The following is a 27,387-nucleotide window of genomic DNA, read 5'->3' as shown; positions in this document are numbered from 1 at the left end:
CCTAACGCTGGCCCTGGCTTTTATATGCAGAAAAGCCGCTGTTGTGGCACAGATGGGCCGTGGAGTTTTTGTAGAATGTTGGGGAGGCCTCAGAAAGAAAAAGGTTGAGAACCTTTGGTGAGGGACCTTGTCAAAGGCTTTCTGAAAATCTAAGTACACTATGTCTACTGGATCCCCCTTGTCCACATGCTTGTTGACCCCCTCAAAGAATTCTAGTAGATTGGTGAAGCATGATTTCCCTTTACAAAAAGCATGTTGACTCTTCCCCAACAAATCATGTTCACCTATGTGTATGATAATTCTGTTCTTTCCTATAGTTTCAACCAGTTTGCCTGGTACTAAAGTTTTCAGACCAATGTGAGGTTCAGGTGTGATGGTGTCCGTTTATGTTATTAGTATTTCCTTCACACAGAGTGTTAAAGTGAAGAACTGGTGCAAATGACCAGCTTCAAGGTTAATTTTTAAGGAGTTAACACCATAAGGTCTATACAGATCAAATAAGAAGCTACCATTTCACATAATAATTAGCATTTTACATTTGCAAAGCATTCTGCACACAATTTTCACAAAATCCCTGTAAACCAGGTAACTATTATCATTCCCACTTTATAGATGGCAAAACAGGCACAGATACTTTAAGTAATTTACTTAAAACCAGACATCAAGTCAATTACAGAGCTAAGATTGTAACCAGAGTGCTTTATTTCCAGTCCCATGCTCAATGCATCAGATCATTCATACCCTTTTATTATATACTACAAACAATTATTTTATTGGACCAACTTCTGTTGATGAGAGAAACAAGGTTTTGAGCTTACACAGAGCTCTTCTTTCAGGTCTAAGAAATTAACTCAGGCCTGAAGAAGAGCTTTGTGTAAGCTGAAAAGTTTGTTTCTCTCACCAACAGAAGCTAGTCCAATAAAAGACATTACCTCACCCACCTTGTCTTTCTAACTTACTGGGACCAACAAGGCTACAACAACACTGCATACAAATAATTCTGTTATTTTTATATGTTTTTAATTTAAAAAAGGCAAAGCCATGTTTCTAATCCCCCCCCTCCAAAAAAAAATAGCAAGAATTTTTGTCTGGACATCATAACTCCTAAATTATTTTCACATCTTTTACACGGATTTTCTATGTGATCTCAGAAAATAACAATCTCGCTCTGCTTTAGTTTCCTTATCATCTGTACACTGGAGATATTTACTGACCTCACATGGGTTTTGTGAGAATACATTAGTATTTGTAAGTGCTTTGAAATCCTTGGTTAGGGCATCGCAGAATGTAGCGTTATTAGTCATACTCATGGAAAAACATCAGTTTCAGGAACCCATCCCCTACACTTTTTAAAAAATAATCCAAACCCTCCTAATTGCAGTAATATGGAAACTAGTAAGGTTGTTGCATATAAGCACTCAATTTGCAAAAGCAGCAACAGATGGTTGAGTCCAGAATAACCCAGTTACTTTCTTCCCTCTTCGCTAGTGGGAAAAACTGTTGCTCCAAGGAGCAAAAAACCGCTAGGACTTGTTTAGATCTTGCCACTGGACCTAGTCCGCTAACGCAGCTGCCCGCACCCAAACCTTAGCAACTACAGATTCCGCGCCCCCGACCGTACCACGCTGCCCAGAGGCCAACCCAACCCCTGTGGCCATCACTCTCCTCACACCCCTTCCAGCCTGAAAAGTGTGTGCCCGGGGTCGCAGCCTTTAAACCCCACTGCTCCCGCCTCACCGTCTCCAGCTGCCTCCTCAGCCGACCCGCTCCTTGGGCAAGTCCATTTCCCCTTACTCCTGCCCCCGTCCCCTCCAGCGGCTTCACCCTCTTCTCAGGACCCGACCCAAGTTCCTGCCTTGCACCGCCGGGACAAGGCGCCTTCCCCAGCCCACTTACCGCTGCAGGAAGGTTTCACAGGCCCGGGCGCCTCAGCATCGTGCCCGGGCCGGGCTTTGCGTCGCTGAGGCCTGGTAACGGGCGTCAGTGGGGGACAATAGCGGGGGAAGGGAATTCAGATCCTCTACACACAGGGCACCCACCGGGACCACCTACCGCACCCCGATTGGCTGAAGCGAACAGCGCCCCTCCGCCATTCACAGCAAACGTTGTTACACCACAGTCTGATTGGCTGCTCCTAGGGCATTGTGGGTACAGTAGGGTCAGCCCAGGGAAACTACACGTTCCAGTGCCTGTGCCTGGCGCGCCCGGGCTCCCGCTGGAGAAATGCATGCTGGGATATGTACTCTCGGTGGGGCGATGGCTCTACCACGAGCACTGCATGCTCCACAGTGTAGTTTGTTGGCCATTCTGGTCCAGCGGTGCCTTGCGTTTTGCTACCTGTTGTCTACTGACGTGCCGCTGGAACATTGCATGCTGGCATCCGCAGTCTCTGTGAACCCTCAGGAACATTGCATGCTGGTACCTGTAGTCTCCGCATGCTCAAACCCCTGACGTTTGGCAGCGTTGTATAAATTGATTTAATCTAGGCAGTAGTGGGCTACTGTGGATAACCCTGATATGCACGAGAGGTTACTACTTTTACTGAAAATATAATGCAAGGCAATCTGTGGTACAAAAGGCTTCAATACAGTCAACCTTTCCATATATGGCAGGGGATATTCTCCCATGCATCCGATAAAGTGAGCTGTAGCTCACGAAAGCTCATGCTCAAATAAATTGGTTAGTCTCTAAGGTGCCACAAGTACTCCTTTTCTTTTTGCGAATACAGACTAAGACGGCTGTTACTCTGAAATCTCCCATTAAAGTGCCTTAATGGTGATCACAGCACAGCTTCCAAGTAGGGGAAAGTATTCAGTGTTCCCTTATTCAGTTCTACAGAAGGTGAAACGAAATCCCTGGTTTCACAGAACCAGTCCTGACACAAAGAGTGCACTGCAAAACTAGAACAGATCCGGTCATCTAGAATCCTGTCACTTTACGGATCTAAGGCAAAATAATTTGATTGAAATGCCTCTTTAAAGACCACTGTCAACTAAACAAACAAAACTTTGCAGACGAATATCTTTACCTGTGTTTCTATTATCAATTTAGATTAGATTTTAAAGTTAAATAATAATACAAATCCCGTTTACACTATTTATGCATTTTGTTTACTTCTGCACTTCTCTCAGCTTGTACAATGAAAAGTTTCAAATTTGAAACTGACAATCAGGCCCTTTTTCTGCTATAACCATTGCAGGTGAATGTTAATTTTTTTAAACAAAAGTTTTCATTTTTGTTTGATTTTGTTTTTATTTGTGGAAACATTTGTAATTTTTTTAGGTTTTATAAAATCTTCTTTTATCAGCATTTAAATTTGAAGCTAAATTTAAATTGACTGTTTAATCCAATGTTACTGTGTTCCAAAATTTGGAAAGCTGAACCTCTCTACCCTTTTCGGAAAATGAAACCAATTATGCCCCTCTTGCAACCTTGGTTTGTGATGATAGAGGCCTACCCATCTTAATGTATACATCTTCTGCACCCTCACAGCTAGCCAGTCCTTCATGGAAAAACTTATGTAGATTTTCATAATAATATACTTCTTTCCTTTCTTACGTGCTTTCTTGAGCAGTGAAATTGTTAGCAATATTGACATATAAAGTATCACTGGCATTTCAGTTAGCACCCATTGAAAAGAATGGAGCGGTCCACACCTTAAGACTCTCTGCAAGATTATATGGATATCCACTTAAAATTTTGAAAATTTTCCTTCCAAACCCCGATAGCTAGAGACCATTCTTTTTAATGAAAGTTGAGACTCTGAACAAGTAAGGGATCTGCGTGTGCACCTCCTGCACCTACTAGTCCTCTCTCCCTCTCTCTAGTGGTAAGTCTTACACTTTGAAAAACATTGCTTTACTCACAGCTCAGTGTGTTGGGTTTAAGAATTCCAGCAATACTATTAAATTGCCGTATGAGTGGTGTCTGAACAGAGTAACATACACAATAATCTATGAAAAGGCCAATTTGAAGAGACGAATAGGGATGCATTTTTCAATTCAATTAAAATAAAGCAGACCAAGAGAGCTGTCACAGTTTCACGGTGAACTGCACCTTTGATTCCTACCCCTGCTCCCCTCCAGGGCGCCTACTTAAGGTTTCAGGCTCCAGCCATCACCTCTCTCAGGCAGAGACCCATATCTCTCTCCCTTGGACCAGGGCTTTAGGCTTGTAGTGCCTCTGTACCTCACTGTGATTTCCCCAGCAGTTCTGACCAAGTCCCAGCACCTGTAGTTAACCTTTCTTCAGGGCCTACAACAGTGTATGTACACCATTACCAGCCAACCTTCACAAAGCACAATACATTTATTCTTATGGTCAAACCATTACAGAGAAAACATACAAAAAAACCAGTAAACTGATTTAAACACACTAAATGTACCAGGAGTTATCAACCAGTCTTATGGGACTCAGTAGACCACAGTCTTTCCAATCCTTCCCCTGTTCCCCTAGAGTTGCTCCCCTCCCTTGGAAAGAACATTCTGTCTATGCTGGGTCAAGCTCACCTTTTCATGCCAAAAAAGCCCTTTGTCTGCTGGAAAACCCAGTCTGAAACACTATATGGTGGTCTCTCTCTGGAGGCATTTACAACCTGAGTGACTCAAGCACTTGAGTGAAGCACTTGGAGGAGAGGAAGGTGATCAGGAACAGTCAACATGGATTCACCAAGGGCAAGTCATACCTGACCAACCTGATTGCCTTCTATGATGACATAACTGGCTCTGTGGATATGGGGTAAGCGGTAGATGTGATATATCTTGACTTTAGCAAAGCTTTTTATACGGTCTCCCATAGTATTCTTGCCAGCAAGTTAAAGAAGTATGGATTGGATGAATGGACTATAAAGTGGATAGAAAGCTGGCTAGATTGTCGGGTAGTGATCAACGGCTTGATGTCTAGTTGGCAGCCAGTATCAAGCGGAGTGCCCCAGGGGTCAGTCCTGGGGCCAGTTCTGTTCAACATCTTTATTAATGATCTGGATGATGGGATGAATTGCACCCTCCCAGCAAGTTTGCAGATGACACTAAGCTGGGGGAGAGGTAGATACGCTGGAGGGTAGGGATTGGGTCCAGAATGACTTAGACAAATTGGAGGATTGGGCCAAAAGAAATCTGATGAGGTTCAACAAGGACAAGTGCAGAGTCCTGCACTTAGGAAGGAAGAATCACAGACACCACTACAGGCTGGGGACCGACTGGCTAAGTGGCAATTCTGCAGAAAAGGACCTGAGGATTACAGTGGATGAGAAGCTGGATATGAGTCAGCAGTGTGCCCTTGTTGCCAAGAAGGCCAATGGCATATTGGGCTAGTATTAGTAGGAGCACTGCCGGCAGATAGAGGGAAGTAATTACTCCCCTCCATTCGGCACTGGTGAGGCCACACCTGGAGTACTGTATCCACTTTTGATCCCCCCCCACTATAGAAGGGATGTGGACAAATTGGAGAGAGTCCAGTGGAGGGAAATGAAAATGATTAGAGTGCTGGGGCACATGACTTATGAGGAGAGGCTGAGGGAACTGGGGTTATTTAGTCTGCAGAAGAAAAGAGTGAGAGGAGATTTGATAGCAGCCTTCAACTACCTGATGGGGGGTTCCAAAGAGGGTGGAGCTAGGCTGTTCTCAGTGATGGCAGATGACAGAACAAGAAGCAATGGTCTCAAGTTGCGGTGGGGGAGGTCTAGGTTGGATATTAGGAAATACTATTTCTCTAGAAAGAACAGGAGTACTTGTGGCACCTTAGAGACTAACAAATTTATTTGAGCATAAGCTTTCGTGAGCTACAGCTCACTTCATCGGATGCTCACGAAAGCTTATGCTCAAATAAATTTGTTAGTCTCTCAGGTGCCACAAGTACTCCTGTTCTTTTTGTGAATACAGACTAACACAGCTGCTACTCTGAAAACTATTTCTCTAGGAGGGTGGTGAAGCACTGGAATGGGTTACCTAGGGAGGTGGTGGAGTCTCCATCCTTAGAGGTTTTTAAGGCCCGGCTTGACAAAGCCCTGGCTGGGATGATTTTGTTGGTATTGGTCCTGCTTTGAGGAGGGGCTTGGACTAGATGACCTCCTGAGGTCTCTTCCAACCCCTAATATTCTATGATTCTATGACTCGATTTAATCGCTCCCCGCTGTTTTTATTTCTTAGAGGAGCTGTGGTCACCCTCCTGCCCTGCAGTTCCATATAATGTCCACAGTGATACATACATAAAAAACATGGTCCCTAAAGATATTACATGCAGTTAAATGTCTGTCACAAGAGCTTTTAGAAGGGTCAAGAATAGATTTTTTTTTGATACACATATAGATGCTATTAGCCGCCTTTATAACAAACATACATGCCCTTTCTCACCAACTAAAAGTAAGAACTTCATTCTTCAGGAATGCTTTAATGGATACATCCCCAGCAGGGATGTATTCAATAGTATTCAGAAAAAATGATGAGCTCAACCAGGCTTCCTGTGGTACAAACCCAGTGTCACACCAGGCCAATGAGCCATACAAGTGCAGAGTGGACAAAATGCTTTGCTTTTCTGTGCACCAAAACCATGAATAGTAAAAGCGAGGGATTAATTTTAGCCCCACATTGGTCTTTTGTTAAAATAATAGTAACACAAAGAGAAATATTTTATGGGTTTAAAATAAACCATTCACTAACTTTTTAAAAAATAATAATTCTTGTGCCGTGCTGGAAACCCAAACACAACAGCACCCAGCGCTGGAGGAGACCAAACCGCAGCACCATCCAGGGAAGGGAGAACCAGTCCCAGAGCGCAGCTGGTCGGACAGGCGGAGACAGGATCACGCAGGGAACAAGGTCCAGGTGCACGCAGGGAGCTGGGGGGGGGTGTCACCCCCCTATCGGGTTTTGTCCTTGACTCTTCCACCGGGGCCAGCAGCATGTCACCACTGCGCGCAGGATCCCAGGCCCGCGCGCGCACGCTGAACGGCCAATCAGGGCTTGCTGGGCCGCCCAGGAGGCGACGTCACGGGATTGACTCTTGGCAGGCGCCCTTCAATCACGGGCGTGGGCGGGTGGCCCGGCCCCTGGGCGGGGAAAGCGGCAACTTGTCACTCCCAGACCGGAGCCCGGCGGCTGCCGTTGCGGTCGCGGCGCTCTGGCCCGCGAATGAGCTGTAGGTTAGGTCCCGCCTCTCGCAGGCGCGGCGGCGATTGGTCAGTCCCGAGCAGCTCGCGATTGGCTGTGCGGAGAGGGCTGAGCTCCAAGCGGAGCCTGAGCCTCCGGAGCCGAAGAGCCGGTGACCGGCGAGTGAGCGCGGAGGCCCTGGCGGGGCAGCGGGTGAGTCTGGGCGGGGTTGCGTTGGGCGCTGCCAGGCGGCCGGCAGTGCCGGGACCTCTCGGGGCCCGTGTGGGGCTCCCTCTCCCGTGAGTCCGCGCACGCTGTTGGGGCCGGGAGCCTGATGGGGTCCGGGGGGCGCGGCGCCTTCGCTGGAAACCGCCGCGGGGCATCAGGGCCCGGAGCCACGGAGGTGGTGGGGACGCGGTAGAGCCGCGTCCTGGGGCGAGGGCGGGCAGTTCGGTTCAGAGCTCGGTCTGACGTACCGATCCCCTCCCCACAGACTCTCCCTCCTGCTGGGCAGCGGGGGGGAGCCGGGGTCCCTACCTCCTGCCCTGAAGGACCCGCCCGCCCGGGCGGGCGAAACACGGGAAGGGTAAACTGCGAGTCGGAGGGGCCCTCGGAGGATGTGCGCGGGGGTCCCCCACTTCCGTTGGCCGAGGCGCGCTCCCTGGGTGACGGCACTTACAGGGGACCCCGCCCTTACCGGTGACTATTAGCTCTGGGAGCGTCTGTGGTTCCCGCCCTCCCATAGTGCGACCCTGTGTGAGCCGTAGCAGAGCCATCGGTGCTAGTAACAGCCACGTGTAGCCTCCGTCAGCTCACTGGAGGGAGCCTGCCTGATGATTGGTTTCAGAGTAGCAGCCGTGTTAGTCTGTATTCGCAAAAAGAACAGGAGTACTTGTGGCACCTTAGCGACTAACTAATTTATTTGAGCATAAGCTTTAGTGAGCTACAGCTCGCTTCATCGGATGCATTCAGTGGAATGCCTTTCTGAACAGCTTTCTGATGGCCTTTCTGATCAGCTGGTCCCGACGGCACAGTAGAAACCAACTTTATATGCAGCTCCAGGGAGCCCCTGCTTCAAGCATGGCTGTTGCTATTACAGCTCCAGCCTTAGGATGAATGGGACCTAAAGGTGATCCTGGATGAACAGTGTTTAGTACAGGCATACACACCAATTGGCTTACTAAATTCCTATTGCTTCTTCACTTACTAGCGTTACAGATCTTTTCCTTCCCACTTTGCTGATCTCGTGAGTGTTGACAGAGAGATCTGTGTCGCTGTGTAGGCAGAGCGGGGTGATGTGGTCGCTGCCAGAGATTTTGCAGTCTAAATCAGATACAAGTACAAGATTGTAGGTAACTGTTAATATTAAAAAAAAATCAAACAAACCTTGAGTTAACATCCACAAGTTCTAAGGAGGGCTTTGAAGGGAGGAAGGGAGATATGTGAAAGAAAGCATAGAATCAAATGAATTAAAAATCGTAAATGAATCAAACTGTACCATTAGACATTCCATGCTCTAATAATAAGAATATAGCAGTAGGGATGATGATAGTGACTGCAAAATGCTCAGGGAGATTAGAGAGGCTATTAAAAATAAAAAACTCAATAATAATAATAATAATGTGGGATTTCAGTTATCCGCATGGTGACTGGATACATGTCACCTCAGGACGGAATGCAGAGATAAAGTTTCTTGATACCTTAAATGACTGTTTCTTGGAGCAGCTGGTCCTGGAACCCACCAGAGGAGAGGCAATTCTTGATTTAGTCCTAAGTGGAGCACAGGAGCTGGTCCAAGAGGTGAATATAGCTGGACCACTTGGTAATAGTGACCATAATAATAAGTTATATATTATATCCCTGTGACAGGAAAAACACCACAGTGGCCCAACACTGTAGTATTTAATTTCAGAAAGGAGAACTACACTAGTTAAACAGAAATTAAAGGGTACAGTGCCAAAAGTGAAATCTCTGCAAGCTGCATGGAAACTTTTTAAAGACACCATAATAGAGGATTAACTTAAATGTATACCCCAAATTAAAAAAACATAGTAAGAGAACCAAAAAAGAGCCACCGTGGCTAAACAATAAAGTAAAAGAAGCAGTGAGAGGCAAAAAGGCATCCTTAAAAAGTGAAGCTAAATCCTAGTGAGGAAACTAGAAAGGAGCATAAACACTGGCAAATGAAGTGTAAAAATGCAGTTAGGAAGGCCAAAAAAGAATTTGAGGAAGAGTTAGCCAAAGACTCAGAAAGTAAGTTCATCAGAGGCAGGAAGCCTACTAAACGTCCATTGACCCTACTGGACAATTGAGGTGCTAAAGGATCACTCAAGGACAATAAGGCCATTGCGGAGAAACTAAATGAATTCTTTGCATTGGTCTTCACAGGCTGAGGATGTGAGGGAGATTCCCAAACCTGAGTCATTCTTTTTAGGTGACAGATCTGAGGAACTGTTCCAGATTGAGGTATCATTAGAGGAGGTTTTGGAACAAATTGATAAATTAAACAGCAATAAGTCACCAGGACCAGATGGTATTCACCCCAGAGTTCTGAAAGAACTCAAATGTAAAATTGCGAAACTACTAACTGTAGCCTGTAACCTATCATTTAAATCAGCTTCTGTACCAGATGACTGGACAATAGCTAATGGGACGCCAATTTTTAAAAATGGCTCCAGAGGTGATCACTGCAATTACAGGCCTGTAAACCTGACTTCAGTATCGGGCAAACTGGCTGAAACTATAATAAAGAACAATATTGTCAGACAGATAGATGAACATAATTTGTTGAGGAAGAGTCAACATGGTTTTTGTAAAGGGAAATGATGCCTCACTACTAGAATTCTTCGAGGGGGTCAACAAGCAAGTGGACCAAGGGGATCCAGTGGATATAGTGTACTTAAATTTTCAGAAAGCCTCTGACAAGGTCCCTCACCAAAGGCTCTTATGCAGAGTAAACTGCCATGGGGTAAGAGGGAAGGTGCTCTCATGAATTGGTAAAAGATAGAAAACAAAGGGGAGGTATAAATGGTCAGTTTTCAGAACGGAGAGGGGTAAATAGTGGTGTCCCCTAGGGGTCTGTTCTGGGACCAGTCCTATTCAACATATTCATAAATGATCTGGAAAAAGGGGTAAACAGTGAGGTGGCAAAATTTGCATATGATACAAAATTACTAAAGATAATTAAGACCCAGGCAGACTGCAAAGAGCCTCAAAAGGATCTCTCAAAACTGGGTGACTGGGCAACAAAATGGCAGATGAAATTTAATGTTGATAAGTGCAAAGTGATGCACATTGGAAGGCATAATCCCACCTATACATATAAAATGATGGGGTCTAAATTAGCTGTTACCACTCAAAAAGATCTTGGAATAATTGTGGATAGTTCTCTGAAAACATCCACTCAGTATGCAGCGGCAGTCAAAAAAGCAAACAGATAATAGGACAGAAAATATCATGTTGCCTCTATAAATCCATGGTACGCCCATATCTTGAATACGGTGTGCAGATGTGGTCGCCCCATTGCAAAAAAATATATTGGAATTGGAAAGGGTTCAGAAAAGGGCAACAAATGATTAGGGGTATGGAATGGCTTCTGTATGAGGAGAGATTAATAAAACTGGGACTTTTCAGCTTGGAAAAGAGATAGCTAAGGGGAGATAGGATTGAGGTCTATAAAATCATGACTGGTATAGAGAAAGTAAATAAGGAAGCGTTGTTTACTTCTTCTCATAACACAAGAACTAGGGGTTACCAAATGAAATTGGTAGACAGCAGGTTTAAAACAAATAAGAGGATGTATTTCTTCACACAACACACGGTCAACTCCTTGTGCAACTCCTTGCCAGAGGATGTTGTGAAGGGTAATACCATAACAGGTTTCAAAAAAGAACTAGGTAAATTCATGGAGGATAGGTCCATCAATGGCTATTAGCTAGGATAGGCTAGGGACATCATTCCTGTCCCTGTTTGCCAGAAGCTGGGAATGAGCAACGGGATGGATCACTTGATGATTACCTGTTCTGTTCATTCCCTCAGGGGCACCTGGCACTGGCCACTGTCGGAAGACAGGATACTGGGGTAGATGGACCTTTGGTCTGACCCATTAGGGCTGTTTTTATGTTATAAGAGCATTTCAAAGTGGGAGGTTGCAGGCTCAGTCATTTTTCCTGTCTGAGGACATCTGGTACCGTGTATGGAGATAGCAGTGTTTTATTTCAGTTTGCCATATGTAGGCACTACATGTGACTGCATCTATCACAATTCAGATATGGAAGCTAGGTGACTTGAGATTCGTAATAGGATATGACGGCTTACAGTAGCTTGATTCCAGTCCAGTTCATTTCGACGTCAAAGTAATTACTAAAGTCATTCCAAGTGGAAAATGATCGTGGAATGTTTTTTATGATCTCACAACATGGTGTGATGGTAATTTATAACTTAGTAGTTAACTGCGGAAATTGAATTGTAGTTCTGTTGTCTCTGAAAAAACAGATGCACTTGAGTGCAAAAGCAAGAGGAGGAGCCTCTGTTTATGAACATCAGATAGCGAAGTTTAGATCTGTGATGAACAGATACTTCTGAAGACAAGTAGTCAAACCTCTAAATTCATGTGGGTTTTTCTTTAAATTACTCTTTTGTAGCTGGCAAGATATGACACTGTCATTCTTCTATACTATGACTTTGTTATGCTTCTGTTTTATAAAACTTAAATATAAATCTTACTGTTTAGAATATATTGTAGCACTTGTTTTTATTTGTTGGAATCTCTGGAAACTGGAGCATAGACAAGCACTAAGACTGTTACTCTGGTGCTCAGAAATAAGTAGCTCCTAGTAGTGACTGTGCAATCTTTGCTTACTAGTCATGTCACCCTTTATAAATATCTAGTCTGCACTAGTTTGGGAAATGGATAGTCTTCAAGCTGGTCCTACATTAAAAGATTCTTGATGGCTCTTCAGTATACTGCTGCAGTGGTTTTTTGTCTGAAATCTTGTTCTTTGACACTCAGGCCTGGTTTATGCTTAAAATTTAGGTAAATGTAGCTATGGTGCTATGAGTGTGGAAAAATCCATACCCCCTAAGCGCCGTAGCTATGCAGACCTAACTCCTAGTGTAGACACAGCTAAGTGCGTGGAAGCATTCTTCTGTTGACCTAGCTATTGTCTCTCGCGGAGGTGATGTTTCTACAGCAGCAGAAAAACATCATCTGGTGCTGTAGTCAGTGTCTACACTATGGGGTTATGGTGGCATAGCTACAGAGCTTAGGTAATCTGCTACAGTTCCCGAGGTAGACATGACCTCGGTATACTCGCTTTTATAGGTGCCATTTCATCAGATGATGTTGGGGCATGTGCCAGCATTAACAACTGCAGACATGCATCCCTGATAAAGTGGGTAAACCTGATTTTAAGGTGTCTGCTTTAAAGGGAAACTACCTACTTCAAGATTATATTTCTCTTAATCTTGTACCTGCAAGTAACACCTCCATTCTCTGTAAGGGATTAGAGAGGTTTTCCTTTATATTTTTTTTTCTTTTTGTTAAGTTTGTGCATTTTACAACACTTCATACAAATACAGTAAATTGATTATATGCAGTCAGTTTCTTCTTTTGCCTGCATAGGTTTCACCTAAATGGGTGGGAAGGGGAGATTTTTAGGAAGGAAAATTTGACTATTTCACTTTAAAAGGTGGGAAATGACAACTGTGGACAGAGATTCAGACAGATAAAGGACTTGAAGCTACTTTTTTCATAAATGTGTCTACGTCGAGGTGGTGTCTGTTTAAATTTTTTTTCTTCTCTCCATTTCTGTGTAGCGCTATAAGCCTTGGTTGAGTGTTTCATTATAACTTTTCTCCACAGTACATTGTTTTCTGTTTTGAATCTGAAAAGTGCTTTTAGATTTACTCTGCTAACTCGTTATTAAATAATCAGTATTATTTCCTTAATTTATAAATCAATGTCTGATATAAAAATGTTGGGTAATGTATACAAGACAGGCAAATGTGAAAAATGGGGGAAGCAGAGCATAGCAAGGCTCATGTTAGAAATACAGCACTCCCTGGGGAGTAGAAGTGTGTCTGGAATTCCTTCCAGATTAGGGTCACTGAACATTGTTAGTTTTTGGGTAAGCAGGTGTCTGTAAAGGAGGACTTCTTGCTGTTGGGGGGAAGAGGGGGAGAGTTGCCCTCTCTTTCCTTCCAAATTTACCTAGTTGGAGTGGGATATTAATCTTCACTGCTTTTCTCCCAGATTCTGTTGGGAGTCTTCCTTCTCTGAGACAAGCTGCTTATAGCCTTCACAGCCTGAATTAATAACTACCAATGAAGTGCTGCATCTTACAGCAGGGACATTGCAGTATTCTGAATTACTGTAAATATAAAGACAGGTTTCAGAGTAGTAGCCGTGTTAGTCTGTATGCACAAAAGGAACAGGAGTACTTGTGGCACCTTAGAGACTAACAAATTTATTAGAGCATAAGCTTTCGTGAGCTACAGCTCACTTCATTGGATGTATAGAATGGAACATATAGATATAGATGAAGTGAGCTGTAGCTCAGGAAAGCTTATGCTCTAATAAATTTGTTAGTCTCTAAGGTGCCACAAGTACTCCTGTTCTTTTTGTAAATATAAAGGAGAAATTGACATGACTCTTGTCAGTTTATCTGCAGTCCCCAAGGTTGCCAATGCCCTTTGTCAGACTGACCAGTCTCTCTTCACTTGTTTGAGAAAGCTATGAGCAGCAGCAATTACTGAATCATTTTGTTTGTTAACTTAATACTTAGAGGGTTATTTTGCAAACATAAAAGCTAGAAACTCTTTAAATGAACACCCAAAGTCTGCAAAAATGGGTCAATTGAGTTTCTTCTCTCAGGAAGGGTAAGTTGAATAGACTATTTTGGGCATTACTTTTATTTCTTAAGTTTCAGAGTGGTAGCTGTGTTAGTCTGTATCAGCAAAAAGAATGAGGAGTACTTGTGGCACCTTAGAGACTAACAAACTTATTTGAGCATAAGCTTTCGTGGGCTAAAACCTACTTCGTCGGATTCATGCAGTGGCCACAAAAGCTTATGCTCAAATAAGTTTGTTAGTCTCTAAGGTGCCACAAGTACTCCTCATTCTTTTTATTTCTTAGGCACTTGGCAGCAGGAATTTCCAAACTATAACCTACATTTAGGAGGCGACCGTCACTTGGTCATGCTGATGAGTATGCCAACATTAAATATTATCAATGTCTGTAGTTTCAAGAGAAAAGATAGAAAACTGTGCCAAGTAACTTTTGTTCTTTAGGATAACATCTTGCTGCTACTTAAAGTAGTTCAAATGAAGGTTTTTGCTAGGGTTGGTAAAATGAATAAATGTTGAATTTCTCCTTCTCAAATTTGGCAACTACGTAAAGTACAGGTGAGACACGTTCTAGAAATTTCTGTTATTGCTGTCTAGCAATTTCATTGAGTATGAAATCTTTGCATTCTTGGGATATAAGTAGATTGTGGAAGAGTTGTAATTTATGAAGAAGGGTAGAGTGCAGTAGAATATAGGTAAAACAAATGTCTAGGGTGGTTGTGATAACTCTAGAAAATGAATGGATCTCATAAAAACATCAAGGTGAAATATTGTTTGAGTATTTTGTTTTCTTTTAGATGACATCTTAATTGGAGATTATAAAAACATTAAGACTATTTGTTCTGGGTTAATGTAGCGTTCTAGAGGGATACTCAGTGTTAGCATGCAGTAGATCTGAAACAGATTTTCATGCTTTAATGGTTCTGATTCTATTGATGTAAATGGTACAACTTGCATTAACTTCTGTGAGAGCCAGATCAAGACCACCTTCAGCAAGGAATCAAATGATGTAAAATTGGTGCCCTGAACCCTAGAATGCCTTAAGTATCTAAACCAGTGATACTCAGACTGAGGCTTGAGAGCTGCAAGTGGCTCTTTAATGTGTCTCCTCCAATGGTTCTTTGTAACATGTCATATTAAAACATTGTGTGATTTTAATTATTAATCAGCATGCGTTTACTATGTTATTAACCAATTGCAGTTGATAAAATAAAACTTGATCAGTCATTTTGCTGTGAGAATTATGAATGTTACAATAGTAAATAAAACAATGAATTCACACTACTGTGGTTCTTTTGAGTAACATTGAGTGCTAATTTGATTCCTGAACCACTGAGGTCTGAGTATCGCTGGTCTAAACATTGCTTAAAACTGAAGTGGTTTACACCCTGAATTATAAATAGTCAACTTCTCTAAATAACTCTGCTGTAGAATAGTTGTTCTATCAAACTTAATCTCTTGCCAAGTGCAAAAAAATCTTAAACATCTACACTACTTATGGTAGTGGTGAGGAACTCAGTCAAACTAGCTTTTTTAACCTCACCTTAAAAAAAAACAAAAACCTTTAGAGCTGAGTTCTTGGTAATAACTACATATGGAAACTTGGCATAGGAGCTGTAAACAGTTGGGGAAAAAACATGTTTGTAATGGAAACACTGGCAGTCCTAACTATTACGCTTGCAGGCATTCTCGTGTCTCTTCTAATCCTCTGGCTTGAGAATATTTCCTGCATATCATTTCTTTCCCAGTACTTTAGCATTTTTTGTTTTAATGGTGACTAAGGGTATGTCTACACTACGAAATTAAGTCGACTTTATAGAAGTTGATTTTTAGAAATGGACTTTATACAGTCAATTGTGTATGTCCCCACTAAGCGCATTAAGTCGGAGTGTGTCGTCAATACCGTGTCTAGGATCGATTTACGGAGTGGTGCACTGTAGGTAGCTATCCCACAGTTCCCGCAGTCTCTGCTGCCCATTGGAATTCTGTGTTAAGCTCCCAATGCCTGATGGGGCAAAAAACATTGTTGCGGGTGGTTTTGGGTACATGTCGTCAGTTGCCCCTCCCTCCCTCTGTGAAAGCCACGGCAGACAATCGCTTTGCGCCTTTTTTCCTGGGCTACCCGTGCAGACGCCATACTATGGCAAGCATGGAGCCTGGTGCTCACCAGCTCACCGGTGCTTTTGTGAGCATTGTAAACACCTTGCACGTTATCCTGTAGTATGTGCAGAACCTGGCTAAGAGACACCAGCACGAGGATGATTGTGAGGAGGACATGGACACAGACATTCCTGAAAGCACAGGCTGTGGCAATTGGGACGACATGGTGGCAGTGGGGCTGGTTGATACAGTGGAATGCCGATTCTGGGCTCGGAGAACAAGCACAGACTGGTGGGACTGCATAGCGTTGCAGGTATGGGATGATTCACAGTGGCTGCGAAACTTTTGCATGCATAAGGCCACTTTCCTTGAACTTCGTGAGTTGCTTTCCCCTGCCCTGAAGGGCAGGCATACCAAGATGAGAGCTGCCCTGACAGTTGAGAAGTGAGTGGCGATAGCCCTGTGGAAGCTTTCAATGCCTGACTGCTACAGGTCAGTTGGGAATCAATTTGGAGTGGGCAAATCTATTGTGGGAACCGCTGTGATCCAAGCAGGCAGTGCAGTCATTGACATTCTGTTATCAAGGTTAGTGACTCTGGGAAATATGCAGGTCATACTGGATGGCTTTGCTGCAATGGGGTTCCCTAACTGTGGTGGGGTGATAGATGGAACTCATATCCCTATCTTGGCACCGGACCACCTTTCCAACCAGTACGTAAACCATAAGGGGTACTTCTCAATGGTGCTGCAAGCACTGGTGGATCACAAGGGACGTTTCACCGATATCAACGTGGGATGGCCAGGAAAGGTGCATGATGCTCACATCTTTAGGAACTCAGGGCTGTTTGAGCAGTTGCAAGCAGGGACTTACTTCCCAGACCAGAAAATTACTGTTGGGGATGTTGAAATGCCAATAGTTATCCTTGGGGACCCAGCCTCCCCCTTGCTCCCATGGCTCATGAATCTGTACACAGGCAGCCTGGACAGTAGTAAGGAGCAGTTCAGCTATAGGCTGAGCAAGTACAGAATGGTGGTAGAAAGTGCCTTTGGACATTTAAAAGGTCACTGGCACTGTTTCCTGACCAAGTTAGACCTCAGCACAACCAACATTCCCATTGTTATTGCTGCTTGCTGTGTGCTCCATAATATCCGTGAGAGTAAGGGGGAGACATTTATGGCGGGGTGGGAGGTTGAGGCAAATTGCCTGGTGGCCAATTTTGAGCAGCCAGACACCAGGGCGATTAGAAGAGCACAGCTAGGTGTGCTGCGCATCAGAGAGGCTTTGAAAACCAGTTTCATGACTGGCAGTGTGACAGTTGTGTGTTTTTCCTTGATGCAAACCCACCCACTTTGTTGATTTTAATTTCCTGTAAGCCAACCACCCTCCCCCCTTCAATCACAGCTGGCAAAGGAAATAAAGTCACTATTGTTTTGAAACCATGCATTCTTTCTTTCTTAATTAAAAAAAAAAAAAAGTGAGATAACTGACAAGGTAGCCCGGGTGAGGTGGGGTGGGGAAGGACAAGGCCACATTGTTTATTGTAGCCACACTACAAATCAAAACTGTTCGAATGACAGGCTTCTGTTGCTTGGGCCATCCTCTGGAGTGGCTGGGTGCCCGGAGCCTCCCCAGCCCGTGTTCTTGGACGTCTGGCTGAGGAGGATATGGAACTTGGGGAGGAGGTCAGGCGGTTATACAATGGATGCGGGGGGGGGAGAGGGGTGTCTGTGCTCTTGTGGGCTTTCCTGTAGCTCCAACAGATGCTTCATTGTGTCTGTTTGCTCCTCCATTAGCCTTAGCATCGCCTCCTGCCTCTGCTCTTCGTGCTCACTTAATGCTTTCCTGGCCTCTGCAACTGAATGCCTCCGTATATTAAGTTGTGCCCTATCACTGCGGGAGGACTGCATGAGCTCAGAAAACATGTCATCGCGAGTACGTTTTTTTCGCCTTCTAATCTGTGATAACCTCAGGGATGGAGATGATAGGGGGAGCGTAGAAATATTTACACCTGGGGGAAGATAAAAAGGGAGAGTAAAATTAAGATGATACATTTCTGAGAACAAAAGGGAGACTCTTTCGCAGTGAATCAAGCAATTCACAGTAGACAGCAAATGTGCTTTAGGTACAAGGTCGCATTTTGCCTTTTATATTGAGCACCTGCCGGTATGGTGACACATCACAAACGGCTGGGCAACAGATTTGGTTTCCAGGCAGCCATGGTAAGCCTTTTGGTATGTGGGGTTGGCTTCTTACGCCTTCATAATATGTGGGAAATGTTTCAAACTGCAGCGCCCTCCTTTCCCATAGCAAGCAAAGCCGGTTGGGTTTCACATTTTAAAAGGAGGGGCTGAAGTTTTCAGGTGGATGTGCAGCACACACCTCCCCCACCCCACTGCGTGGCTATTCCCTGGGATGATGCCTTTTAGCCAAGTGCAAACAACCCAGCATGAATGGGGTCCTTTTACTGTTCCCTTACAAAAATTCCCCTATTTCAACCAGGTGACCTTGAATGATATCACTCTTCTGAGGCTAACACAGAAAGATATAGACTGAATGTTGCTTGAATGTGACCAAAACCCAGGACCATTCGCTGCCATGCTTTGTGCTGCAATGATTCCAGACTACTTGCTACTGGCTTGGCATGGTAAAGTGTCCTACCATGGAGGACGAAATAAGGCAGCCCTCCCCAGAAACCTTCTGCAAAGGCTTTCAGAGTACCTCCAGGAGATGTCCCTGGAGGATTCCCGCTTCATCCCCAAACACATTAACAGACTTTTCCAGTAGCTGTACTGGCCACGAATCATCCTAATTCTTCAGGGCAAATCAAACATTAAACACTATTGCTTTTAAGCCCTGTACTGTAGTTACAAATGTGCACTCACCAGAGCTGCCTTCTCTGGCTTCAGGATCAGGGATCCTGCCTTGAGAGGGTATTGGCTCCAGGGTGATGAAAAGGTCCTGGCTTCTGGGGAAAATGGATTCACCGCTTGCCTGCTGCGCATTCTCCTCCTCCTCCTCCTCCTCATCCACAAAATCCTCCTCCCTGTTGCGTGAGACTCCCCCATTGCAGGTGTCCGCAGACAGTGGTGGGGTAGTGGTAGGGTCCCCCCCCCGAATGCCATGCAGCTGATCATAGAAGCGGTATGTATGGGGCTCTGACCCAAAGCAACCGTTTACCTCCTTTGTCTTTTGGTAGGCTTGCCTGAGCTCCTTAACTTTCACGCGGCACTGCTGTGTGTCCCCATTGTAGCCTCTCTCCACCATGCCCTGTGCGATTTTGGCATATATATTAGCATTTCTTCTTTTTGATCGGAGTTCGGCCTGCACAGATTCTTCTCCCCATACGGCAATCAGATCCAATGTCTCCCATGCTGGAGCTCATTTGCGATTCTGGGGGGACTGCATGGTCACCTGTGCGGCTGAGCTTGCCACACTGACCAAACAGGAAATGAAATTCAAAATTTCCCGGGGCTCTTCCTGTGTACCTGGCTAATGCATCGGAGTTCAAAGTGCTGTCCAGAGCAGTCACATTGGAGCACTCTCAGGCCAATACCGTCAAATTGTCTGCACTACCCCAACTTCAATCCAGCAAGGTTGATTTTAGCACTACTCCCCTCGCTGGGGAGGAGTACAGAAGTCAAATTTAAGAGCCCCTTAGGTCGACGGAATGGGATTGGTTGTGTAGACGCATTCATTTTAAAATCGACCTAACACGGCTAAATTCGACTGAACCCCGCAGTGTAGACCAGGGCTAAGGAATTTTACTAGCTTCCAACAAATCAATATATATAGTTCATACTACAATATTCCTGTTGTTCAGAATGATTCAGTGACTTAGACTCTGCATATAAATTGTCAGATGAAGCCAAAAATGATCCAGAATCTATAGTGGTAACTAATTGTTATTGAGTGGCAGCACAAACACTTTTGTGATAAAAGAATGAGGCTTGGGTTGGACTTTTATTCATCTGCTGCTCTGGCATTTGAAGCCAACTTAAAACAACACAGAGTAACACAGAAAACAAGATTGTGAGGAGAACTCCTTGTTTCTCTAATCTATTTACAGTAATCTTAGTTGTAACAATTACTAGGGAAGGGATTTGACAGAAGCTACTTGTAAGCTGATGGTGTCCAAAATGCCATTCGCTGTTTACAGATGTTCCAAGTGACCCTTGCTCACTTACTATCAGATAATTATGTTTAGGACCTTCTCCTGCTTATTGCTGAAGTAAAGCCATTATGCCGTGGAAACCGTTACTGCATTCTGCAACAGCAGTTTTAGTGCCTTAAATGTGACATATTTTTGTTTTAAAATCTAGAGCCTATTTAGAATACGTGGCTATTGTGAAAGTACTGGGAAGAGCTGTTGCTGAAAAATTCTGCATTCAGAGTCAGTTTCTACTGATCATTGTTGGAATGTGTGTAATTTTGTTGGACTTCAAGAAAGCCTTTTTACAATGTTTGCCTTTTATTTCAGAGGGACTATGGAACCTCAGCAGCCCTGTAGGTTTGGAAGGTTTAAATACCAGTTTGTGAAGACTTTTTGCCACTCCAGATGATCTGCTGGATTAAACGTGTAATTAGGATGGTTTTTGCACAAGTTGGACTAAACATGGAATCAGTAAGTGTTCCAGTTTCATTGAAATTCTATTGAGTGCAAATATTTCAAATGTAATCCACTTAAATATATAGTTCACAGTGAGAGCACATGGGACTGCATTTTAAATTTTATGCAGTGTTGGTATAATTCTTACATTAATTAATTTAACTTGATTGACATAAGGTTATGAAACCTAATGCTTCGGTATATGATCATAGTTGCTATATTAAAAGCTAAAACAGGCTGTTGTGTTCCTGCTGGCTTTAATGACAAAACATATAACTTATAGTGGAACGCTGCCATTCAGGGTGCACAAAGAAGGGGTTTTCTAAACACTTTGAAATTGAAAGGACACTTACTTGTTTTTTCTCAAAGGGGGAATTAATTTCCATATAAACTAGTATGATGCAATAGTATGTTCACCTCCCATACAGTCTCTTGGCTATTCTAGTACCAGTTCAGGTTCCTGAAATGCTTGTAAAACACAGTGGTACTTCGCAAGTCTTTGCGGGTATGTCTACGTGGCAAAAAAAATACCTGCAGCGATGAGTCTGAGCTCTGGACTACAAACTCGGGCTCTTACTAAGGTCATGTCTTCACTGGCAATGTTAAAGTGCTGCCGTGGCTTGTGTAGTCGCAGCGTACTGCTGGGAGAGCTCTCAGCACTCTTAAAAAAACCCACCCCCATGAGGGGAATAGCTGGTGCACTGGGGGGCACTTTACAGCACTGAAACTTTCAGTGCTCAGCAGGATGTTTTTCACACCCCTGAGCGGGAAAGTTGAAGCGCTGTAAAGTGCCAGTGTAGACAAGCCCCAAGAAGCTAAAAATAGCCATGTAGATGTTCAGGCTCTGAAGCCCAGGAAAGTGGGTGCGTTTCAGAGTGCAAGCCTGAGCCAGAATGTCTGCATGATTATGATTGTTGTTGTTTTAGTGCTGTAGCATGAGCCTGAGTCTGTATACCTGAGCTTAGACTCACTATTGCTGTGTAGACATACCTTGTAGTCTGTTCAGTAACACCCCTTTCTCCCATTCTAGTAGGTCTGAGAGCTGCAGAAGTGGTACTCTTCTGGCTTCACCTATCCCAAAACCTTTCCCCACCTCAAGGGAGGGGCAATGGTGATAGAGACCATTCTTGACCTTGTTTTGCACATGTCGTCAATCAGCCAGCCAACCACACCATGTTCTTTCCCCTTTGCCTCTTCTCCACACCCCATAAAATTTCCTGTTTCACTCTAATCTTTCTCTTCTTTCCCTCCTTCCTAGGAGCCCATAACATATTCTTATTCCTGCCATAATTTCCAAGCCCCCAGCAAAGTACCACAAAACTAATTGTGATCCTAATTGTGTTGTCTGTGCTTCTCTCTTTGAAGGCTGTGCTATGTGCAAGAGCAGAAGAGCTGCATTCTCTGAGGGGAAGCAGAAAGGAGTGTGTACACTTCTTGACTCCCTGCCTCATGCAGCACTGTAGCCCTTTCTTTCACTGCTCAGCAGAAGCAGCAGATCAAAACTAAAACAGTTGCACAGCAACCATTTTCCTACTGACACGGTTGGGAGCCACTCTGAACAGAAGAAGCAGCTTAGGTGCAGTCCTCTGCTGTGAGACCTCCTACATATTCTTCCTCTTAAATGCACAGGGAGGGTGGGAAAGGAAGATTTACAATTGTGTTATATTTAAATTTATATTTTGCCAGATTATTGTAGATCGATTGACCTTTTTGTCAGGAGAGCTGGCAAGCTGAAATTATAAAACTCAGTTTACATAAGACCTAATTAGTGCCTTATGATGATCTAAAATAGAGGTTAGAGAATAGGAACACAAATTCATACCAGACACCAGTTCTTTGAACACAAAACTGAGATCTACAACCGTAGAAATCCTGAGTAACCTCGCTGGATCCTCTTCACAACCAATTCAGATCATCCAAACAATCTGTATTGACATAGTCATTGTCCTATATCTTTGGGTCCAGCTTTTAAAAAATATTCTTAATATGGGAAAGAACAGCTCCAGTTTCTTTCTTTCTTTCTTTCTTTTTTCTTTTTCTTTTTTTCCCCCTCCTCCTGCCCTTTCTCTTCCATAGCAGGCTTGTGGTAACAATTAAATTTCCAAACACCAAGTGGTGTAGATTTTTATAACATTTCTCATTTGTGGGATTAAGGCAGTTAAGAGGAAGCAAGTAAGCTAGGTGACTTATCAGCTGCTGATTCTCCTCCTCTCCCCACTATACACTATGTTCAGGTACATTCTCAAATCCAATTTTGAGTGATTTCCACTGGTTATGTAGCCTGTAGTCTAGATTTCACTGTTAGGGGAAAAAATGATAAACTTCCTCTCATTATTCAGTACTGTACTGCCTAAACAATTCCTCTCTCTGATACTGAGGTCAGATTTCTTATTTTCAGAATCCTGAATTTGTGCTGATATGCTGTTTGCCAGAGCCCCAGTCTCAGTGTGCTAGAGACCTTTCTGATTTGAGTTGAAACCCTTAGTCATTATTAGTGTGGTATTGACATAAGAATAGCTATACTATGTTACCTCGATGATCCCTGGCCTAAATTTAACAAAGACTGGACAGGTCTGCATATCAATTCTAAGACAATATTAATGTTTCATCTTAAGCAGGTAGACAGTGTAATTATTGAGTCCATAAGAGTATGTAGTGTTTGCAGGGGCACAGTTCAAGTGTTAAGATGCATAGCATACATTACAGTATGTTTAATAGAACATGCAAACTTTCACAATAAACTATCAAGGAATCCCATAACTGCTTGGCCAGCCTGCGCTAGTTGGTAGCGATCCTAACAGCATCAGTGTGCCTTGTGCTGTATGATACATAAGTAAAGGCAGTCTCTGACCCAAAGAGCTTTCATTCTAAGGTGAGAAAGAGAATGTGCTGGGAAACAGAGCTAGGGATAACTTATTAGGGTTTTTTATAATTATTAAACTCTGCTTTTGTCCATGTCTTGGAAGGAGGTATTTGACCTACTTCAAATTCCTTTTCCTCCCCCAACTTAACATGCTTCATCTATTTAAAGAAAAAAAAAAGTTAGCTCTGTGCTGAGTGTCTCAATGTGTTGTGACTTGAGGTCTGTCACATAGAATGTGAATTCCTTAGGGCAGAAGACTGTCTTTGAATAGCATTGAACATGCTGCAAATACTTAAATTATTTGTGCTGATGCAAGCAAGTTAAAGTATGACTGTCAAAATAGTGTGGGTCACCAGTATGAATTTGAGTCCATTGTCTTCCATGCTGCAGGGGAATATGTAGTTTTGGTATGTGTACATTTAAACATTAGACAGTACAAATATTGCTGGATGGAGCAAATAACTTTATTGTATCTTAATTGTCTATTGGGTAAATGATCTAACAAGTACTGTAACGGTTCACTGATTTTTTTCCCTCAGGTGCTCTGGTCAGGAAAGCCTTATGGTTCATCTCGAAGTATTGTAAGGAAAATTGGTACTAATCTCTCTCTTATCCAGTGCCCAAGAGTTCAGTTTCAGGTAGGAATTCTCCACAGTTTAAAAACCTTCTTAAAATACTTTTCCATTTTTCTCTATGGTGTTTGTTTTGTGTTAGAGGACTTTAAAGTTGATCTGCAGGTGCATTTAAAAGAAAATGTGTAGGTTAAGTCTTGGATGCTTCAAATATGCAGAGTAGAAGAGGCCCCTTGTTCATACCAAAGTTAGTTTTCCTCCCTCCTCCTCCCTGTCCACCACCATGTCTTGCCAAAGTCTAGTCTCTTCAGTTTCTACTCTGATACCCCCAGCAAATGTGACATTGGTGTTTATACCATGACACTTCCAACACGCTTCATTGAACCTTTAAGAATGTTAATTTGTAAAATAGCACTGTGTGGCTCTAGTAGAGCTTTGTCTGTAAAATAGTCCCTGCTTTTAAAAATAAGCAGTATTTCAAAGAGCTCTACTTCAATTGGCCTGCTCCAATCTGTAGTGGAGCTGTGGTAAACATTGCTACTGCAGCGTATGCTAGCTCCTCACAAAAGTGAGAGTCCTCTGGGTTGACTTCTAAGGATGTAAGAGGCAAGTTCATAATCTCCTGAATGCCTTTATTGTCTGGGGGCATTCACCACAGAATTTATTGTATGTTTCTCTTTTAAAAACAAAACAAAACAAAAAAACCTCTTCAGGAAAACTTAGCAGCTTGCCGTTCTTGACTGCTTTCTTCCAAGGCAAGAGACTTTTTTGGCTACAAAAGTAAAAAAGCAATCTCCGCTGTGGCCAAAAAATAAGTATCATCAGACATCACTTCCAAAGCTGTATTTAACTGATAAATTGGGTTTATAAACCTGGGTAATGGAAAGGCAAACAATGTCACTTAAGAATGAGTGAAAAGTAAATACATGTTGCTTATGCACATGATATAAATTCTCTGAAGGTGAACATGGTAAACAAGATAGTGTGAGCTCACTATTTGTTCAGTCTTTAAATGTAGACTTGAACTATGTAGGTGAAAGAATGTCAAATTCTGTGCTGCACTCTGAATTGTGCACTCCTAATGTGAACAGACTAGGAAGTTGGGTGGGGGGGATGGTAATGATATAAACAAGAGGTGGTTATTTTGTCCTCCTTGTGTTGCAACAAGAAGTCTTTCTGGAACAGATGGAAAATACAGAAACTGCAACACGTGCTTTCTAAAACTCTGTTTTGGATAGCAAAGAAAAGTTTCCAAATAGGATAATTTGGAGGGGCTGAAATTCTTGAGCTGAGAAAGAAACCGCATCAGTCTTTTTGAGATGTGGGGAGAGGAGAAGGCGGCTTTGTGTAGAAAGTTTCGTGGTTGGGAAATGTCCATTTTAAGGCTTAGTAATTCAAACAAATGTAGGCTTTTCACTGCTTAAAATATATTTGTTTCTCTAATTTTCTTTAATAGCATAGGTGATGTTGATAGGAAGACCTCCCTCTGCTATTAAAGAGAAATTAAGTTCCTTACCATTTATTAGCCAGATAACTTCATTTCTTGTAGAATGAGAGGAAACCCTGTGTCTTGTATTGTCTTCTTACAAGAACACTGTGCCTGTAGGAGCCCTAACTTGACTTTCCTGCTTCTTATATGAATCAAATATTAATATTTCAATCTAAACTTTGCATTATTATTAATGAAGTATTTGGCATTTCCCAGACATTTTGAAGAATAAACTGCTTCAGGAATAAAGTCACTTTAAGTTTAAAATTTGTTTAAAATTTACCTTTTAGTATATAAATCTGATTGTGATAATACAGTGGATGAAAGATGATGATCTGAAGAAGTAGAAGCACAGCTGTTCTAGTGAACTGACTTTGAAATCTTGTAAATATCTGAGCTTTAGTCAACAAATTAAACCTTCAAATCCCATTAAAGTTGTTTGTTTAAAGCACTGTATACAAGTCTTTTGGTCTTGTCCAACATGTTAGAGATACATAAGCCTGGTTTCTGTGTGTTTGACTCAGAAGATGGAATTCTGAGTGTTCTTTTCAGCACCTGTCTTGACTGTTCTCCTTTTAGACTGTTGCTATGCTGAAACTTTCCTATAGATATCTCTTTTCCTTTTTTCTTTCCTGCTAGCTTTAGCTATAGTATGAAAGGACCATGCACTGAACCTGCTGTAAGTTAATTTTTTTTAAATTACTTGCTTCAGCCATTAGTGCATGCCTATAATCAGTGTGTCTTAACTCCAGCTAAGAACCATAACCCATATTCTCTACAAGTCTTCATTTCAACCATGAACTTCTGATAAACGAGTTGGAGATATGTATCTGTTACTACCATGTTCATATGTGCTTTACAACATGGCAAGCCTTCATTCCACCAATCTTAAAACAATAGAGACTGACATAGCCTAAAGTTTTATTTGAGGGTTTAATGTCTTAGGGGCTAGCTATTGCAGTAGCTTTCCTTTCTATTGGTCTCTGAGGATTTCATTGGAATTAAAAACAAACAAACATGTAATGGCAGATGCAGTTGACTTTCCATATTGTATGCGAGGCTCTTAGTATTCAGTAACCTATAATGTAGCAGCTTAATGCATGTACTATATAAACTACACCTGACACTGTAAATCACTTGCTGTAAGGGGAGATATGGAAGAGTAAAAGTGAGAGTGTCTAGCTCACTCAGTCTATCCTGATTCATGAGTGTAGTTGAGGAACTAGTACAAGTTAGGGCCAGGCTTAATACAGAGGAGCTGCACAAGCTTCCTCATCCAGCTCAGCCAATGCCCTTAAATCCACTATTGTTCAATTGTAACATTCTAGTCCTATGTCTCTTTTCTGTGCACTAATGATTCCCAGTTGTATTGTATTGTCTGCCTTTGTCAGACAAGCATCCGCTAGGGAAATAAGTTGAATTTGTCAAACTTTTTTGACCTTAGTATTCATCTGAGGCTTTCCAAGTGAAAGGCTAATGCACTAACCCAACAAACGTGGCCGTGGATGTAGTTAACTTGCTCAAAGAGAAGTTATTCCCAGTGTTTGTTTAAAATATCCCAAGGTGTTGATTCCAGACTAGTAAGTCTTTATTCAGAACTTTCTAAGCTTCAGAAGCTTTAGATGGTATTTCTCCAGTGCCTTCAGCCATACCTTGAGTGAAGGCAAAAAGTGGTTGGGAGTGTGCTGTGACAACACCCAGAGCAGAACAGTTGTACTTAATTTCTATGGGGAGGGAGGGGAGGTAGCTTTGAGAGGTGTCTGTGAGCAGGGGGGTGGGAACTCAAGTAATTCCAGTAGATATGTTCACATATTATGCACTTAGG

At 42.9% G+C, this 27,387-nt stretch overlaps 2 protein-coding genes across 5 annotated transcripts in view; one reads left to right on the top strand and one right to left on the bottom strand.

The window, feature by feature from the left end:
- ARMC1 (armadillo repeat containing 1) overlaps nucleotides 1–6,910 on the bottom strand; it is a 50,824-nt gene extending 43,914 nt beyond the window's left edge. The window contains exon 1 of one of the 2 annotated variants that reach the window (XM_075125168.1): nucleotides 6,657–6,910. The gene's annotated coding sequence lies outside the window, so the exon portion shown is untranslated. Of the gene's footprint in view, nucleotides 1–1,896; nucleotides 2,061–6,656 lie in introns of those variants that run through there. The other variant, XM_048840801.2, reaches the window with a different exon arrangement.
- A 191-nt stretch (nucleotides 6,911–7,101) lies between these two features.
- The window catches only part of MTFR1 (mitochondrial fission regulator 1), a 37,662-nt gene continuing 17,376 nt past the window's right edge, over nucleotides 7,102–27,387 (top strand). Inside the window, exons 1-3 of one of the 3 annotated variants that reach the window (XM_048840805.2) lie at nucleotides 7,102–7,298; nucleotides 20,510–20,653; nucleotides 24,041–24,139. In XM_048840805.2, the coding sequence (XP_048696762.2) occupies nucleotides 20,588–20,653; nucleotides 24,041–24,139 (165 nt within the window). In that variant the 5' untranslated portion in view covers nucleotides 7,102–7,298; nucleotides 20,510–20,587. Of the gene's footprint in view, nucleotides 7,299–7,365; nucleotides 7,385–20,509; nucleotides 20,654–24,040; nucleotides 24,140–26,201; nucleotides 26,242–27,387 lie in introns of those variants that run through there. The other 2 variants (XM_048840807.2, XM_048840809.2) reach the window with 2 other exon arrangements.

This window comes from Caretta caretta, chromosome 2 (genome assembly GCF_965140235.1).
Source record: "Caretta caretta isolate rCarCar2 chromosome 2, rCarCar1.hap1, whole genome shotgun sequence".
In the NCBI taxonomy this organism is placed as follows: domain Eukaryota; kingdom Metazoa; phylum Chordata; order Testudines; family Cheloniidae; genus Caretta; species Caretta caretta.
Note: the sequence above shows the minus strand (reverse complement) of the source record. Positions and strands in the feature narration are given on the sequence as shown.